The 16,274-nt window shown below is 40.3% G+C and overlaps 2 protein-coding genes across 4 annotated transcripts in view; both read right to left on the bottom strand.

The window, feature by feature from the left end:
- Window positions 1-5,403: 5,403 nt before the first annotated feature.
- Window positions 5,404-16,274, bottom strand: part of LOC115730802 (zinc finger CCCH domain-containing protein 1-like) — a 98,690-nt gene continuing 87,819 nt past the window's right edge. Inside the window, exons 2-6 of one of the 2 annotated variants that reach the window (XM_048284983.1) lie at window positions 9,182-9,324; window positions 8,235-9,064; window positions 7,194-7,290; window positions 5,858-5,921; window positions 5,404-5,672 (exon numbers count right to left, since the gene is read on the bottom strand). In XM_048284983.1, coding sequence (XP_048140940.1) covers window positions 5,911-5,921; window positions 7,194-7,290; window positions 8,235-9,064; window positions 9,182-9,260 — 1,017 coding nt within the window. In that variant the 5' untranslated portion in view covers window positions 9,261-9,324 and the 3' untranslated portion in view covers window positions 5,404-5,672; window positions 5,858-5,910. Of the gene's footprint in view, window positions 5,673-5,741; window positions 5,783-5,857; window positions 5,922-7,193; window positions 7,291-8,234; window positions 9,065-9,181; window positions 9,325-16,274 lie in introns of those variants that run through there. The other variant, XM_048284984.1, reaches the window with a different exon arrangement.
- LOC125316520 lies at window positions 11,197-14,967 on the bottom strand. Of its 2 annotated transcripts, none has more exons than XM_048284981.1 (11): window positions 14,576-14,967; window positions 14,345-14,496; window positions 14,168-14,251; window positions 13,510-13,599; window positions 13,361-13,403; window positions 13,153-13,259; window positions 12,962-13,057; window positions 12,733-12,846; window positions 12,550-12,638; window positions 12,156-12,225; window positions 11,197-12,005 (listed from the first exon to the last, which is right to left on the bottom strand). In XM_048284981.1, the coding sequence occupies exons 1-11, from the start codon at window positions 14,676-14,678 to the stop codon at window positions 11,694-11,696; spliced, it is 1,260 nt and encodes a 419-aa protein (XP_048140938.1). In that variant the 5' UTR covers window positions 14,679-14,967; the 3' UTR covers window positions 11,197-11,693. The 2 variants fall into 2 exon arrangements, with proteins under 2 accessions (XP_048140938.1, XP_048140939.1); XM_048284982.1 differs by having other exon boundaries at window positions 11,924-12,075; window positions 14,576-14,960.

Here is a 16,274-nt window from a genome sequence, read left to right as displayed (position 1 = left end):
TTAAGGAGATCATGGAACCTAGGGAAAAAGTGGACAAGTGAATAGAAGAGTTTCCTTTTGTCGCGACCCTCTCGGAAATCTTTTGAGGTTTTTCCGGTGTGAATATGGTTAACGAGCCGATCCTTCGGATCCGGTTGTCGGTGGGATCTTTAGGATCGCGGGTCTCTCCCAAGACCCATTACTCGAATCGCGATGTGGGAGAAAAATTTATCGAAATCGACCTTAGTGTGGTCGGGTGGCATGTGTAATGTGTACATGTATTTGGAGTCGCCACCGATCAATTTATTAGAGGGTATGATCGAAAAACTCTACCGAGCGGTCGGGAGAAACCGTTCGGTTCTACGAAAACCAGAGATTTGGGTCCGAGGACTTGGTTACGCCGAGATTTTCATCGACGCCCTTTCGGTTACCGATGTCGAGTGATTTTCTAACCTAAGAATTCATGTAGATGAACTTTCGGGTGAGATAGGTCCTAACGATCTAAGGTATTATGTGGATGGAAATTTTACTATTCCTATCAATCACAATCGGAAAATCAAAAGCGCAATCAATATAATCGCAACCAATCAAATCAAATAATCAAGGCTTGATACGTCTAATAAGGCCCTATCGGTCCACAGAAATATCTATTTTAGGTTTCGGGGCGGTTTGGGAAGATTTGGGAGGCGAAAGGCCCACAAGGGTAGAATGGTCATTTTTGGGGTTCGGGACCCGAAAATCAAAAAATTATGATCTGGCCAGTTGAATGTGGTCATTTCCTATTTTTTGTGGTTTTCTTGAATTTTTCTATTTTTTTTGAATTTTTTTATTTATTTTTCTAAAAAATTGGGAATTTTCCGGATCGGTGTGATTTGACCCTCGAAGTCTCAAAATTTTTGATCCAGACTATAAGAGTCCCGAATTGATCTAGAAATTTTTTTAAAATTTTTTTGGGAAAATTTGGGAATTTTATGAATTTTATGAGTATTTTTACAATTTTTTTTTTTGGAAATTTTTATCTATTTTTTTATTATTTTTTATTAATATTTCTGGACTGGGTCGAACCGGTCAACGACCGGTCAACCCGGTCCAGACCACTCGAGACCCACTCTACCCAAAAAACGACGCCACATGCTATTTATTTCTAATTTTTTTAATTTTTTTTATTTTATAAACAATTTTCTAATATTCGAATATAAAAGAAAATAACGGACGGCTGAGATCAATTCCCAAATCAATCTAAGCCGTCGACTCCCTCTTAAACGAAACGACAACGTTCCGGTCTGCGCACTCAAAAACGACGCCGTCTTCATTAATCAAATGGACGGCCGCGATCTAATCTAAATCTAATCCGGGCCGTCGATTCCTCTATACTAAAACGACGTCGCATAACTAAAAGGGACGGACGGTCATGATTAAATTCTAAGGCTCGATCCGAGCCGTTCATTTTATATAAAGCCTAAACGACAACGCTTTTGGTACTTTGCTCAAAACGACGTCGCCTAACTAATACATGGACGGCCACGATTAAATCTCTGCCTCGATCTGGACCATTCGTTCCTTCCAAAGCACAAAACGACAACACATCTAACTTACTTGAACGACGACATTTTTTTATTTTTTATTTACTATCTAATAAACGAAAATTTAAAAATTCGATCGGACGGTCTACAATTAAAAGACTCCATTTATTTTGGCCGTCCGATCTGCTGAGTCGACTAAACCGATCTAACGGCCACCTGACTCGGCGATAGGCTGGACCAATGAATGCTCGCCACCTGGACCTTTGACCGTTTGACTTGACACGCCGGCGTCGGCTTCTTCCTCGCGACGACGACCGATTGAACGGCCAGAAATGATCCGGCGAGATCTAACGGTGAGATCTCGCCGGATCGATGTGAAACCACCGCCAATCGACTCGACTCACCCCTCGGATCAACATAATCAAAAATCAAACAATTTCATCCACGAAATCACGACTAATCAAGCTTTCACAGTATCAATATCACAAAGTTCAATCAAGCAACACAGAGCACAATATGTCAATTCCTTCACACAATAGCATCACAGGAGGTCGAGAAGGCTTACCTCGATCTCGAGTTGAGCTCGCATAGGCTAGAAAGGCCCGGCCGGTGTGCGGCCAGACCGTACCCGGTTGGAAGTTCGACTCGGGCAATTCGAGAGAGATCGATGCAGAAGTGGAATGCGATCGTGGTTAGTGATGCTCGAGGATGAAAATGCACACAACAATTTCAATAATCATGCTCATAGAAGTGAAATGCCATGCGTGCACAGTGACGAAGCTCAGAACTCGACTCACCTATTTTGGAGTTCACTGGTTGGATGAGCCGGCTCGATCGACTCCTGGAGGTGCGGGCGAGCTTCCTGCGGTGGTGCGATGTTCCGATTTGGCCTGGATTTGCTGGGATGAAGTTGCGGAACCTTCGTTCGCAACTTGAGCTCGAGCTTTGCACGAGAGCTCCCCTCTCTTCCTCTCTCTCTTTCTCTCTCTATTACGGTGCGAGACAAACAAAATGAGCCTCTTTTTATTCGTGAAGCTTCCTCAACTATTTATACTTATTTTTGAATTGGGCGCGCACGGGTGAGCTTCGCCGAGATGTCTCGCACACGACCACACGTGCCAAATGGTCACCGGACGGTGACGGAATTAGTTGTGATTCCGTCCACGTCCGTTAGACCTTCGGTCGAGCTCAAACGAGCACTAATTCCACCTGCTTTCGAAAATGTTGACTTTGAGTACACTTGGGGCTTTGACTGGCTCGCGGAGCTTTTCCGGTGGCCATTGGCTCCGAGATCGGGCTCAATCGATGCACATTCGTCTAAGGAACAGAACGCCTAAGGTATCCCGCTCGATTATCACCAATTGGATGGTCAATTTGCTCGTTGAATCTCACCCCCTAAACCTGCAAAATGGCACGAGTCTAAGGAAGACGACGCACTGCTCGGGACCGGTTCGACCGGTCCGACCGACGGTCAGACCGGTTTGAACCGATCCAGACTTAAAAATTTCAAAATTAATCAAAATTGGTGGGGAATTTTCGAAATTAAACCTCAAAATTGCACTTAGGGGCCTGAATTACATCTATAAATATGGTTTTGCCCAAAAGTTCACTTCAATTTCTATGAAATCCCCAAATTTTTCAAAATTTCCAATTTGGGGAAAATTTCAATTGAAGGCCTAATTGATTAAATTGGACCAAACCAACAAATTGGACCAAACCAACCCTGCCAATTGATTTATAATGTATGAAAACATAGGAGAACGGTTCAATTTTGCCACAAAGTCCCTCAATTAAAAGTAATTTCAAAGATTGAAGAGTTGAGGGACTTAATTGCAAAGATTTTGAAAGTTCTTGTCCAATTCGTGCAATTCGCGTAATTGAGGGTGCAATTGATCAAATTGAAGCTTGAAAGGACTGTAATTGAATGGCTAGACTCTAAATGTACAAAAATTGCAAGTAAAAAGACTCAATTTGAATTTTTTATGTAAATTCAACTCTAAGCATTGTGAAGAAACACCTAAAATTGGATTCAATTTTTGATTTTTAGTGAGGCCAATATAAAAAGGGAATTAAAAGGAAAATATTGGACATTTTTGTGTATTTTTGTGACCTCGAAAAGTATTTTTAATGAATTTTTCTAATATTTTCCTATTTTCCGAAAATATTAAAAAAAATCGAAAAATATGAAAAATTATTTTTTGCTTAAAATGGGTTCCTTATGCTTGGCCAAGGCTCCCAAACTTGATTTTTCAATTTTTTTTTTGATTTTTTGTGAATTTTTGAGAATTTTTAGAAAATGAAACTAATGAAAAATTGATTAAAAATCAGGTGTCAACACCTTTCCCCAAATAATAATAATAATAATAATCGAAGAGTTCATGCTCTTTTCATTGGTACTTTGTGAGCCCTTTTGTCTTTTGACATTTCAAAGTTTTCACCCAAAAATCTCTCATTCATTTCACCCCAATAAGAGATCGAACATGAGAATTTCCCTCTGGAACCAAAAAACTGGGGCTCGATAGTCCGACGCATCTCATTCCTTATTACATTTTTTTTGCATTTGACAATTAAGGACCCTCTTTAGTAAGATGGCAAATTTTCTTTGCACCCCAAGGAAAATGCTTGAATCCTCTTGGGGATAATTATCCAAAAGTCATAAACCTGTTATCCAGTCAATTCAGTCCTAAGACTATGCATAGCTTACAAGATCCTGTGTGGAGTATCATAACAATGTACCGTTTTAACCTTGCTTGAGACGCATCGATTTGTTATTACTTTTTCCTCTTTATCTTTATTTATTTTATTAAGGACTCTTTCACTTTACTGTTCGGGTATTTTTGCATGGCCATGCAGATTTCCATGTTTAGGAATACAAATTGAAAAGATTGCATGAGACGAGGTAATTACCAAAGAAGAGAAGTTAACAGCATCGGGCTTTAGGTAAAAATAGCGTAACCAAGTCCCATACTCGAAATTTTGTAGAAAGCTTTCCCAACCTTACTCGCCTCCTAACCGACCTAGAATAGGTTGGGGCCAACTATAGTCTCATTTGATTGATAACAAATGAAACCAAGTTGCAATCTGCTAAAGGCCTCACAAGAGAGCTGAAGGCCTTTACCGAGCAATCTGCTAAACCCTCTCAAGGTTGGTCTCGGAAGGGTCGTCATATTGCTCTGTCAAGTTAAAGCAAGCCCCATCCAGCGGCAATAGTTTTCGCACGAAGGTTAGGGCCACTGACGGTATATCAAAGGAAAACTTAGAGGACTTTCTACATATGAAAACCAAACATTTGTATAATCGACACAAGGACAATGATCAAGTCGCTATGTTCACCAGGATTCTCCTTGCTTGAGGGGTCAATAGAAGATGAAAGGATGCATCGTCCGTTTGGCAAATTTCGTTTAACAGTGAGATCGTTCGGTCGCATAATGCATTTCACAAACACCTGCTATGTTTGCACAAGATTAATGTTGAGGTCGGATGACCTTCGCCCGTGGCAAGATTAATTCAAGCATGGATGCCTACGGGGAAGATGATTTACAGAAACAATGAAGAGGTCGAACGAGTAACACCATCCTGCTCTAGCTCAATTTAAACTGACCAGTGTTGGTCTCATATTCTGGTCTATATAAACCTGTACAAGTTGAAGCGACCGTGATATCTTATGCATGTAAAGACTCTGGAGAGGGTCGGTTAAGCCCGTGATATTGCACGCGGAAGGTGAAGCATCAGTCCAACATAATAATTTTCAATACATCCCTTGTCATCACAAGAATAACAAACTCACAGGCTTCTTTCTGTATGTCTTTCAAGTTGGTAAAAACCAAGAGTACCAACTTCGAAGGTGCTCGTTCTGATAGGAATGACATGATTTGAGGAGTAATGTAAAGGTGAAATCATGAGACAGAGCAAAGATAAAAACATTCAAGCCCTGCAACTGATTGTACATCCATATAATTCTGAACGAGATGAACTTAACTTTAAGAAAGGGCAGCCTAACCCTAAAGGAAGGAACTATTGACCATGAATATGTACTCAGTCTCCTTATCTTCACGGAATGAACGCTATTAAAAGCAAGGATGAAACCAATCTAGTCCAGGCTACGGACTTTGAATGATGGGACAATTACAGAAAGGCCATTCAGTCCAAAAACACGCATCTTCTGTCACCCTGTCCATGTTGACGGCATTTCTAGCAGGGGCTAATAGTTGTCTCAGGTCAACTCCTAGTTCATTCTTTTATGAGTCGATCAAATTTTTTCTCTAGTGGAGAAATAGTTCCTGAGAGGATTAATTAATAGCAAAGTCCAGGTGTTGTAACACTTCACAATCTGTTTTAGTAAAAAGGGAAATCACCAGCGCAACCCTGGACCTTTTCGCTATATTTGCCACTTTGATTGACAACTCCATCATTTTCCACCTGCATCGGAAGGCACATAATTTTCGACAAAGATACGAGTAAATATACAGTATCATCACTACAGGAACATGAAAAAAACTCCCTCTTAACACTGTAATAAACAATTGAAAGAGCAGCTGGCCCAAAAAAAGAAAAAGAAAAAAGGAAGAGCATGTGTCAGTTCTGGCCAAAGAAAAGAGTATTGCTAAATTGACAGATCCTTGCTTCAGATGTAATGCTGTTATCACCATCACTTGAGAACTGAACAAGCAGACATTTGACCCAGATTGAAGAAAAAAGTAGGCAGACATAACAAGTAAAAGGTGACCCACTGAGAGCTGGACATCAATGTCCAAACTCCACAAAGTCAACTCGTCGCAAACCCAACCATCAGTTAAGTTGTAATAGATTTCAACCATAATTGTGGGAATTTCGCATTCCTAAGCTTCCTAAACTAGTTAGTGACACTGTATGGTGCACAGGTTAAACTTAAGTGGGCGAGTTCTACCTGACTGAAATTTATGATAATGATATCTCCTATAATCTTCAATGAGAATTCATGAAATAAAATGTTTACGTAACAAATCTCAGTAAATGACGTGGTTTGATTTTTTCATCGACTTTTCTTTTCTTGAATTCTTTTGTAAGTTCATCTTTGTTTATATCTCCTTGAAGATGCGACCAATCAAAAAGAAAGGGAAAATTTGCAAGAATTACTAAACCTCGTTGAATGTTAAGACCCAATTTACAAATCTATAAAAGTATATACATATGAAAACACAGATCATAACTATTGATGGAGTTCTCTCATTAGTGAACATCATTAATGATGAGACTCAACTTTTATAGATGTTCCACGACATGAGACTGCAGAAGAAACTAATAGAGTATGACCAAAAATAATTCAGTATGAAATATGATAAGTGACCTGTAGGATAAATACCCACTAAGATAATAGAAATTGAAAAAGATTATGGTATTATTGGTCTCATAGAGCCATAGTTTTGCAAATGTGGAGGATTATGATCCAGTTATTACTTCTTCAGAAATGGATGGAGTAAAACAATACAGAATAGGCAACTTACGTAAGACGAAAATTTACAAAGAAAATAATCAGCAAGCTGATACAGAATGCGATAGTTCATGACAACTAAATAAGCAATGACATTACACTCTCCAACCACAATATAACCTCTAGAGTTTCTCGTGAGCTAGTTCTACATGTACTCAGAAGAAGTGTCTGAAGGTTCAGGTAGATGCACCAAATTGAGCAAGCAATGAAGCATTATTTACCTTCTGCAGCCATTTTCTTCCTTATCTCATGAGCAGCATTAAAGATACCCAAGGTGGGTTTGTTGCAGACAAAGCACTTCTTGTTCCTCGCATGATGCTGAAAAAATGGAATGAAAAAGTTGAATCATTAAGAGTGGAGCCAATCTTTAAACTATCCAACTCAGGACAACAGAAAAAAAAGAAAACCTCAGGACTACACACATGCAGCAACCACAACCACCCCTAGATTCAAGTACCGTGACCAGGACATTTCGAAGGGAACAACAAATTAGAACTCATCCATGACTCCTACAGAAGACATGGGAAAAAACAAAAGCAGCTACTCACATGCCAACCAAAACTCACTGTACTAGCAAGTGACCAAATACAGATGGCACATATCTGAGCTACCAAAGGATTTACTCTCCATGTATGCATCATTCCAAGTACCACTTCAGAGCACAAATATATAAGAATCATAAAAGGGAAAAAACAGAAATGACCAACACACGAAGGATTTTAGAAAACACAGCATAATCACAGGTTGCCACAACATCACCTAGAGCAACAACTACCACTCCCTCTGCCCCCTTCAAAACCCAAAAATTAGAGCCACCACATTTGCAAAAAGAAAAAATCATAGTGTACGACCTGATGTTAGAAATCTTCTAGTTGATTACCAGTGAATACATCATCCTATGACTAACAAACCAACCCCTGAAAGTGAAAAAGGATAATGCTAACTTAATCCAAAATTAATTGTTTTGACCATCTCAAAGCTGATTTAAGAACTTAAAATTAGAGGCACCTAAATAACAATGGAACTTTTGATTCCATGTAGACCTACCCAAGCAAACTCATCATATTATCCCAGGGGAATCATGCATGTGATGCTTCTGCAAATGATTTCACACCTACAGAATGATCCAACTAAATGCTACAACTGCAGCACAATAACAAGAACGCAGTGTACCTTTTCCATCCCTAGCAGCACAGCATAATGCCAGCATATTCCAGATAAAATGGGAATAACCGAAAAAAGGACTGGATGCAGATATCTACCTTTAGTGCACAATGCTCACAGAAGTAGTGCTTGCATTTCGTGACGACCGGATCAACAAATCGCTCTCTGCAAATGAAACATGCAAAGGGCAATTCATCATCCTCTTCAACCTCTGTTTGGTCAACATCTTCTTCATCTGCGTCATCCCCTCCCAAGGCTAAATTTCGCTTCCTTGCCTTCTCTGCCTCCTCCCACTCCTTCTCCAACTGCCACCCAGGTTTGTAATCTCCTCTGTCATGCATAAATTTACATGCGTCTCCATACCCGCAATAACCAGTTTCTTTGTAGTCCTTGCATATGTCAGGCTGATAATCAAACCTTGCTGAGACTCTAATATGAGCTGAAGCTCGCAGGGGGCCATGTGCCCCTCCAGCTTTCTCACTGGATATTGTTTGCTCCCTCCGAAACCCTGCCTTGTAATCAGTGTAACCGTGGATCCCTTTATACAGCTTCTCATCACCAGCGTCCTTACTTTTCCCACTCATCTCATTAGTTGCTTGCTTAAGAACTCTCTCTCGAATAGCTCGAGCATCTTTTGAGAACTCAGTCTCAGTTTCCAGAGTTGCTGTTGCTCTGCTATCATGCTCAACTTGAATTTCTTTTGAAGACTCAAATTGAAATATCGTTTTATCAGAATCAATCTTTGATTCTGCAGACACCGAGCTTTTGGAGGATCCAGTTGAAAAATACAGCTTATTGTCCGTCCTTTGAGGTTTCCTCTGAGTACGTAACACTGAACTCTCCGTCTTGGAATCTTCATCATCATCATCTTCAACCATCCGCTTCCTGATATTCTTATTTTTTGACGGTCTCCTGAAAAAGCTACACACTGACAATGGAAGAAACACTGAATCAGTATAATAAAATTCTTAAGAGGGAAACTACAAGCAGCATGATTTTGAAGCTGCTGGAAAGATAGGAGTTTGTATGGTACATCACGAATTACCCTGTTCAGATGTTTGCTTTTCACTTGTCTCCTCCAGATTTCCTGGTTCAGCCTGCTTAGCCTCACCAGAATCCGCCATAATGAAGCCTAGCCTCCCACTAAAAAACAGGCTGGCCGCTCACGTATTCCAAAAAGCAAAGACACTGCACATGCAATTTTAACGTAATTGATACCCAGAATTGCCAAATGATTCAAACACCAAGCAAAGACTATCTTTGCTAGTATCAATAGAAAAGTACACAGGAGCAACCCTGTGTAACCAAAATCCTTGCTGAACAGCCAAATCTATCTCCATTTCATGCTTCAGCTTTATCTACAGACAGCCTATACCAAGGCCTCATTTATTTACAAAGAAGTTCCATGTGAAACACAACATATATCTTTCACACAATATTTAAACTGAACTAAAAATCTGGTAAACACAAACAATACATTGGACTCAAGACAAGTCGAATCCAGTTCGCCACAAATTGAAGCTAATCATGCTATTGGAGAAGAACCAACCTAATTCAGGGGCGAGTCGCCCTAATGGGTCGGGAAATGAGTCAGATTACGCAATGGTGTTCTAATATTATACTATTCTCCAAGAACGAACCAGAACTTGTGAGATTTATCTAGAAAATCTCAACTGAAAAAGGAAGAAGAAGAGCAGTATACGTCCTACAGAATCCGAAAACAGCAAACCAAGCAATCTTCGCCCTAATCATCTAAAAACAGCACCCGTCTGAGACTGAAAATGTAAAATTCAGAGAGAAAAGAAGCTTATTTCCCTCACATCGAAACAGAGCGCGAAACGTGAACGTACCTCATATAAACTCTCTCTCTCTCTCTCTCTCGTGAAGAGAGCGCATAGGGCTTCAGGGTTTTTCAACGGCTTCGTCAAGTCGGTGACCAACGGCAAGGTAAATATGTTGCTTTGCTTCTGATTCAGTGTTCTTCACGCTCATGTCGTATGAAATCCAAATTCTGTGAGCTGGATGAACGAAATTCATGTTCTAATTGATCGCTCCTATCCATTCGACGCAGGGTTTGATTCCGTGTAGCAGTGGTTTTTGAGAGAAGCGTCTTGGCGGACACTGCGAAGATCGTGGAGAAGAACAAGAACCTCAAAAGCGCGAATACATCGACTTCCTTGGAAATCCAAAAGCCCTAATTTTTCCGCTCTTTTCGCGAGATAGGAGAGCTCTAATCTTAATTCTGCCCCGATTGAAAACGACGCCGTTCTTTTTTTCAACGATCGGTTTGCCTTCTGCTCCAAACTTCGAGTGCGATTCTTGTGAGTCGAGACGACAAATGAATGGGTCGGATCGGATCGAATATGATTTGACTCGTATTGATCTATCTAATCTGTTTTAACTTATTTTACTACAGTACAAATTTAACGATTTATACCTGACTCGATCTGGTCCAACCCATATCCAACACATGTCCTACCTGATCTTATCCAATTCATATTATTTAAATATTTTTATATTTAATCTAATTATACAATATTTATTTCTTATAATTTATTAAAAGAAATGACATTGCTGCAATTGATTTTTTTTTATTTTTTAAAATTTTTTAAATAATTTTTTTATTATTACTATAACCCGCTGCCGCCTCCTCCCGCCGCCATCGCCAATGGCCACCTTCCGCCACCAGCCGCTAAATTATTATTATTATTTTTTTCCAATTTCACGAGTTCCACACCTAAGATCGAGATACCCTGTTGTTCTTCCCTCTCAATCAGGCCAAGCCCCAACAAACCCAAAACCCAAAATCGTGCGACCTACGAGACTCTCCATTTCGGCCACAAACGCCAAGCTCAGTCCACACACCACCAAAATCACCCCAAACCCTAAATTCCGCCCTTCCTCCTCGCCTCCACCATCAAACCAACCCCCCACAGAACCCTAATCCTCCTCCGTTCCCATCTCCGCCGCCCAATTCTTCAGCTATAAAATGCAATGGGCGTGGCGAAGCCTGGAGTCTCGTAAGTTTCTGCGACCCAGATGATGATGCTGCTTCTGCTGCTTCTTCTTCTTCCTTCTTGAGAAAATGGATCTACCGTTTGCGCATAAGGATTGAACCTTCCGATGGAGTAATGGGAAGGTTGTTGCTTGCTGGGGAGGAAAGATTTCGTCTTGATGACGTGATGTGAGAGGAATGAGTGCCGGCCATTATAGAAAAGTGATGCGGTCGACATCATTCCGGCAGTTTCTGAATGCTAAAGAGTGAATGCTTCTTCCTTCCTCTGAACCTACCTCCCAAAATCTTTCTCTAAAAATGAGACCAAGGAGCATTATTGACGGTTCAAACAGTTGATTATTTGCGCTTGTAATACAATTTCTATCCATCATCAGTTCATGTCCTAATTTAGTTTTAACCTGTGTCTCCGGAAGTAAAACCGAATTATAGATCAATAAAAATGACTTACTGGCTGGATTGATGGTCCAGAAACCAGAAAGTTGTTTCCCTAATCTAATCATCAGATGCAAAAGAAAGAACAAAATCTGCGAAACCTGCAGAGTCATCTTATGCAAGACGTGATCATGGACAGCAAAACAAGGAAAGTAGAAAAAAAAGAAGAAAAAGTCAAGACACTTTTGAGAATTCGAAATCTTACTAAGAATTTCAACCAAAAATGCAATTTACAGAGGATTTTGTACACGCAACAAAAGATGCGGGTAAACATCTGGTAATTTCTCTCTCTGAGGAACCGGTTTTCTACATTATGCAATATAACACCTGAACCCCCGAAATGCAGCAGCTCCAGGAAACACTTGACACCGTTAGTCCTGATTCTTTCTGAATGATAAAATCTCGTGAACTGAAGAAGCAGCTGCTCATGAGGCATTTATACCAGCAATCAGTAGTAGTTGTGAAAGCAATCTATGAATTACCGGAAAGTCCTGCAACCACAAATTATTGACGCCAGATTTGCATATCTTTCTTAAAAAGTATAATCCGATACCAAATTATCCGCAAATACCTTCAGGTTTCCATGAAAAGTGCCCTTGATGATGGATTCAGGGAGTGACTGCTTCACAAGATTATGTCCCCTGCAAGACATGAATGCCAGGTCTCAACTTAAGAATCAGGAGTCACCACATAAATCAAGAACAGTATAATATTTGCCCGAAAAACAAGTGCTAGAACTTCGCAGCACTTCATTCATTTCTCCATTTAAGCATTAGAAGATTCAAAAGCATTTACTAGGTCGTAAGCATTTTGACAATGCACTGCACCACGCATGTGTCAATAAATCATAGAATCACACAAATATCCACTGGTTGTGCATACCAGATTCATTTGGATGACGAAAGAGGAAATGCTCGCTAGTACCTTTCAGCTTCACAACCCAAAAGGGAAATAAGGTAAATTACCTTTCATCATGACATAAGCGAGCATAGCACCGGATGGTGTGAAATAGGATTCGAGGAGAGAAGTTGTGCACAACAGCTATCAGATTTACCTGAAACAAAGACAAGATTTGAAGTTTGGAGATTTAAGATTTGGGCAACATAATGTCACATTATGATGGCCACGATGGCTGGTTAAAGACATACCAAATTATCCAATGTTCTCATCAGTTTATTCAACAGATGATCAGCTGCAGGACTGAATATGTATGATATTCCAAAGTCAACCCGAAGTATGGATTCAACAATGTGCAGACCAATCTGATAAAGAAAGAACAGAATTTGAGAATCGCAGAGACTTTACCCAGTCTTAAATAGGTGGACAATAGGTGAAAGGGATGCTAAGAAGTTATAGAACGCAAAGGGCAATTCTCACCACTCTCGTGAGTTCGTTTCCAGTGTCCATGCTAATCAAGCATACTTCGACCACCTCATTTTCAATAGCCCATTGGACAGCACTAGATTCTCTTGCCTTCAAGAAAGACATTAATACGGAAGATGAAGTTAAATTTTGTCTAATATCAGAGGACGTCGTTGATGATTCACTGCACGGAGAATAGAATGTACCTGGCATAAGATGCCAAACACGGACAAGGCAACAGCTCTCACATTGTCATACACCTCCAGGCTGGATATGAACGGTACTAAGGGTACCAAGAAGTTGACAATGCAGGCTGAATTAACGAAAAGAAAGGAAATGAGAAAGCTTGTATCAAGATAAATGCTGGAGTGTGATTAGCCATTTCAGAAACTGATGATAGTTTCTGAAACCTACAGCTCATGAGCTTTTGCCGAGTTTCTCTATTAGCTGCAATGCACTGCAATGAAGCAATTAGTTAACTTAGACAAGGGACAACAAGAACAATTATGATAATGCATTAGACAGCACCCGACAAGCTTCTTTTTGAGTTGCTTTCAGATTACCTGGAATAGAATAATGACATTGATAAGTCGCATGCATGCTCTCTCATTTAGACTTCCATCAGCCATCATCCTATAGATCAAGAGAACCTCCTGCATCTTAAGACCAACCATAACTCAAAGATCCACCCATCAATCTAAACATCACCGGCAGTACGGATGAAAATAGGGAAGAATTTTCTCTGTGCCACAAATTGAAAACACTGGATTCTCTTTTCAATGTGCCAAAGCAGTTTTTACAAAGCCTGCATGTTAAAAGTATCAGAGTCCTTTCGTTTTCCTCAATTTAAAGGCTGATAGAGAAAATTAATAACTTGCCAACTCTTTGCATTCACAGGAACTCCAAAGAGATCAAGGAGAAAACTGCCCCGCACACTCGATCTTCAAGCAGAACGAAATTCTCAACCAATGTAGAAACCCATTTGCAGACCACTTTTTAAATAACCTTAGAGAGCAAAGCAAGCCAGAGTTAAATATTCCTCTTTCGAGGAAGCCTTGAAAACAACAAGAACAGTGACATTAATCACAAGGATTACAACGTTAACTCATCATAGTGTAAACCGACACCGACTGGTCTCCTACCAATGATTCAGCTTCAAATTCCGCAACATGAGACATACAATTGTTAATGCGACAGTAAAAAGTAAACAGGAGCAATGACCTGTATCAGAATGGCCATGGTACCGCAGGAATGGAACAGAAGCAATCCCGCTCTGTAATAATTCTCTGGGTCCTCTTCCCTCTTCTGTTGACAAACGACAAAGCGACAAAACTTTCAGGAAACAGAATCATGAGAAGATCGAAGCTTCGAATAACTTCTCATTGAACAAGAGTAGACCTCGAAAAGGAAAGAACTAAGCAATTGAAGAGCAGATTCCCTGAAATTGTGGTCCTGAAGCTTGAGGATCACTTGGGGAATCGCTCTCGGCTTCCCCAACCAACGAAGTCTGTGCTTCTTTCTTCCCCATGGAGATCTCTCATCCCCCAACTCTGCAAATACGAGAAGCAAGAAAAAGGGTCGTGGAATCAATATCAGAGGGAGAGGCTAAAAGAAAAAGATTGAACGAGCCTTGATCGATGTTGTAAAGAAGATTGCGAGATATTTCTTCCCAATCCCAAGGCTCGTCGGGCAAATCACGAATGTCCGGGCGATCTTCTTCCTGGACCGCCATGGCTAGGGCTTCCACGAGTAAGGCAGGGAAAAAGGGAAGTTCAAACTTCAAAGGGTTTCCGCGGGAAAGAAACAGAGTAAAGCGTCACGTGAAGTGAATCGTGATATATACGAAGACCCCACCATTCGGTTACTCTCCGATCACCAGCGCTCGCATATTTTTCCAGATTGGCTTCCAGTGATTTTCTCCGGGGAACCCACTCACTTGTCTGATTTCCAGATTCTGGCGCGCCATCGCTGCCGTCCTCCGTCGCACAAGACAGTGTGGATTGGACATCAGTCAAACGGTTCCACGTCAATTCAATGACGTGTGTCGGGTCACGGCCTTAATCCTAATTTTTTCTTTTCCCTTTAAAATGTTAATTTTCACCGGAGATATGTTCACCAGAATCCCAAAAAAATTTATCACGAAAGTATAATTGAGTTATAAAACTTGTAAAAAGTATAATTAAATCCTAAAATTTATCAAATTGATATAATCGAATCATTCTTTTAACACCGTCAATTTATCTAATGGAAAATACTGACATGACATTTTTAAATTAATTTTCTGATCATATGTGGCATTTTTAATTATTTTATATTTTAAAATTTTATTTAAATTAAATTAAAAACTGAAAAAAAAAAGCTGAAAAATTATTTGAAAAAGAAGAAGCGAGTGGAACACAAACAAGGGTAGGGCCTCGCCGTGAGGCCCCGCCGCCGTTGTTGCCCATTGCTTGGAGGGGTCGATCTCTTGCCCATGCTAGAGTGGCCTGGCAGAGCTCGCCGACCCTAGGCAAGGGTGGTCGGCCTTCGCCTCGCCCAAATTTGGGTTGAAGAAACTTAGATTAGGGCTTTTGGGGATGGGCAATAAAATGTCGGGATGGAGATTCTCTTTGTGTTGCGATTCACCATTGCTACGTGAAGCATGCTCTTGTATTTGTCATTGCTAAAGACCTGGTTCAAGTTACAATCATGTCCAACTCTTTGACTCCTTAGGAAAACAATTAAAGAACTTGTGCAGAAATATGAAAGCTTCGTCCACCGATTTGTTGAACGGAATTGCCCAGGTTCAAGTTGATCTCGCTTCCTTCCCCGCCACTCTTACCTCCTCCTATTTCGCCTTCTTCGCCATCCCTCCTAACTTGAGCCCCACCGACCTCGCTAGTCCCGGCATCGCCAAGTGCCGGGCAAGGCTTTGTCGAGGTCGGTGAGGGCAATCCACCATCGGCCAGGGCTGGCGATCTTCGGCGGCCCCTCCAGCTTTGTTTTTTTTTTTTCAAATAATTTTTTTAATCTTCTTTTATTTTTTAATTTAATTTAAATAAAATTTCAAAAAATAGAATAATTAAAAATGTCACTTAAGACAAGAAAATTAATTTAAAAATTCCACATCATCATTTTTTGTTAGGAAAATTGACGGTATTAAAAGAAGGACTCGATTGAATCAATTTGACAAGTTTTAACACTTGCTTGCATTTTGTACAAGTTTTAGGACTCAATTATATTTCTACAATAAGTTTTAGGACTACTAGTAAACATTTCCTTTTTCACCGTAACCTGAAGGGAAGATATAGTTTAAGAAAGTATAGATTATCATTTTTCTCTATAAATG

The sequence above is a fragment of the Rhodamnia argentea genome, chromosome 9 (genome assembly GCF_020921035.1).
Source record: "Rhodamnia argentea isolate NSW1041297 chromosome 9, ASM2092103v1, whole genome shotgun sequence".
Classification (NCBI taxonomy): Eukaryota; Viridiplantae; Streptophyta; class Magnoliopsida; order Myrtales; family Myrtaceae; genus Rhodamnia; species Rhodamnia argentea.
Note: the sequence above shows the minus strand (reverse complement) of the source record. Positions and strands in the feature narration are given on the sequence as shown.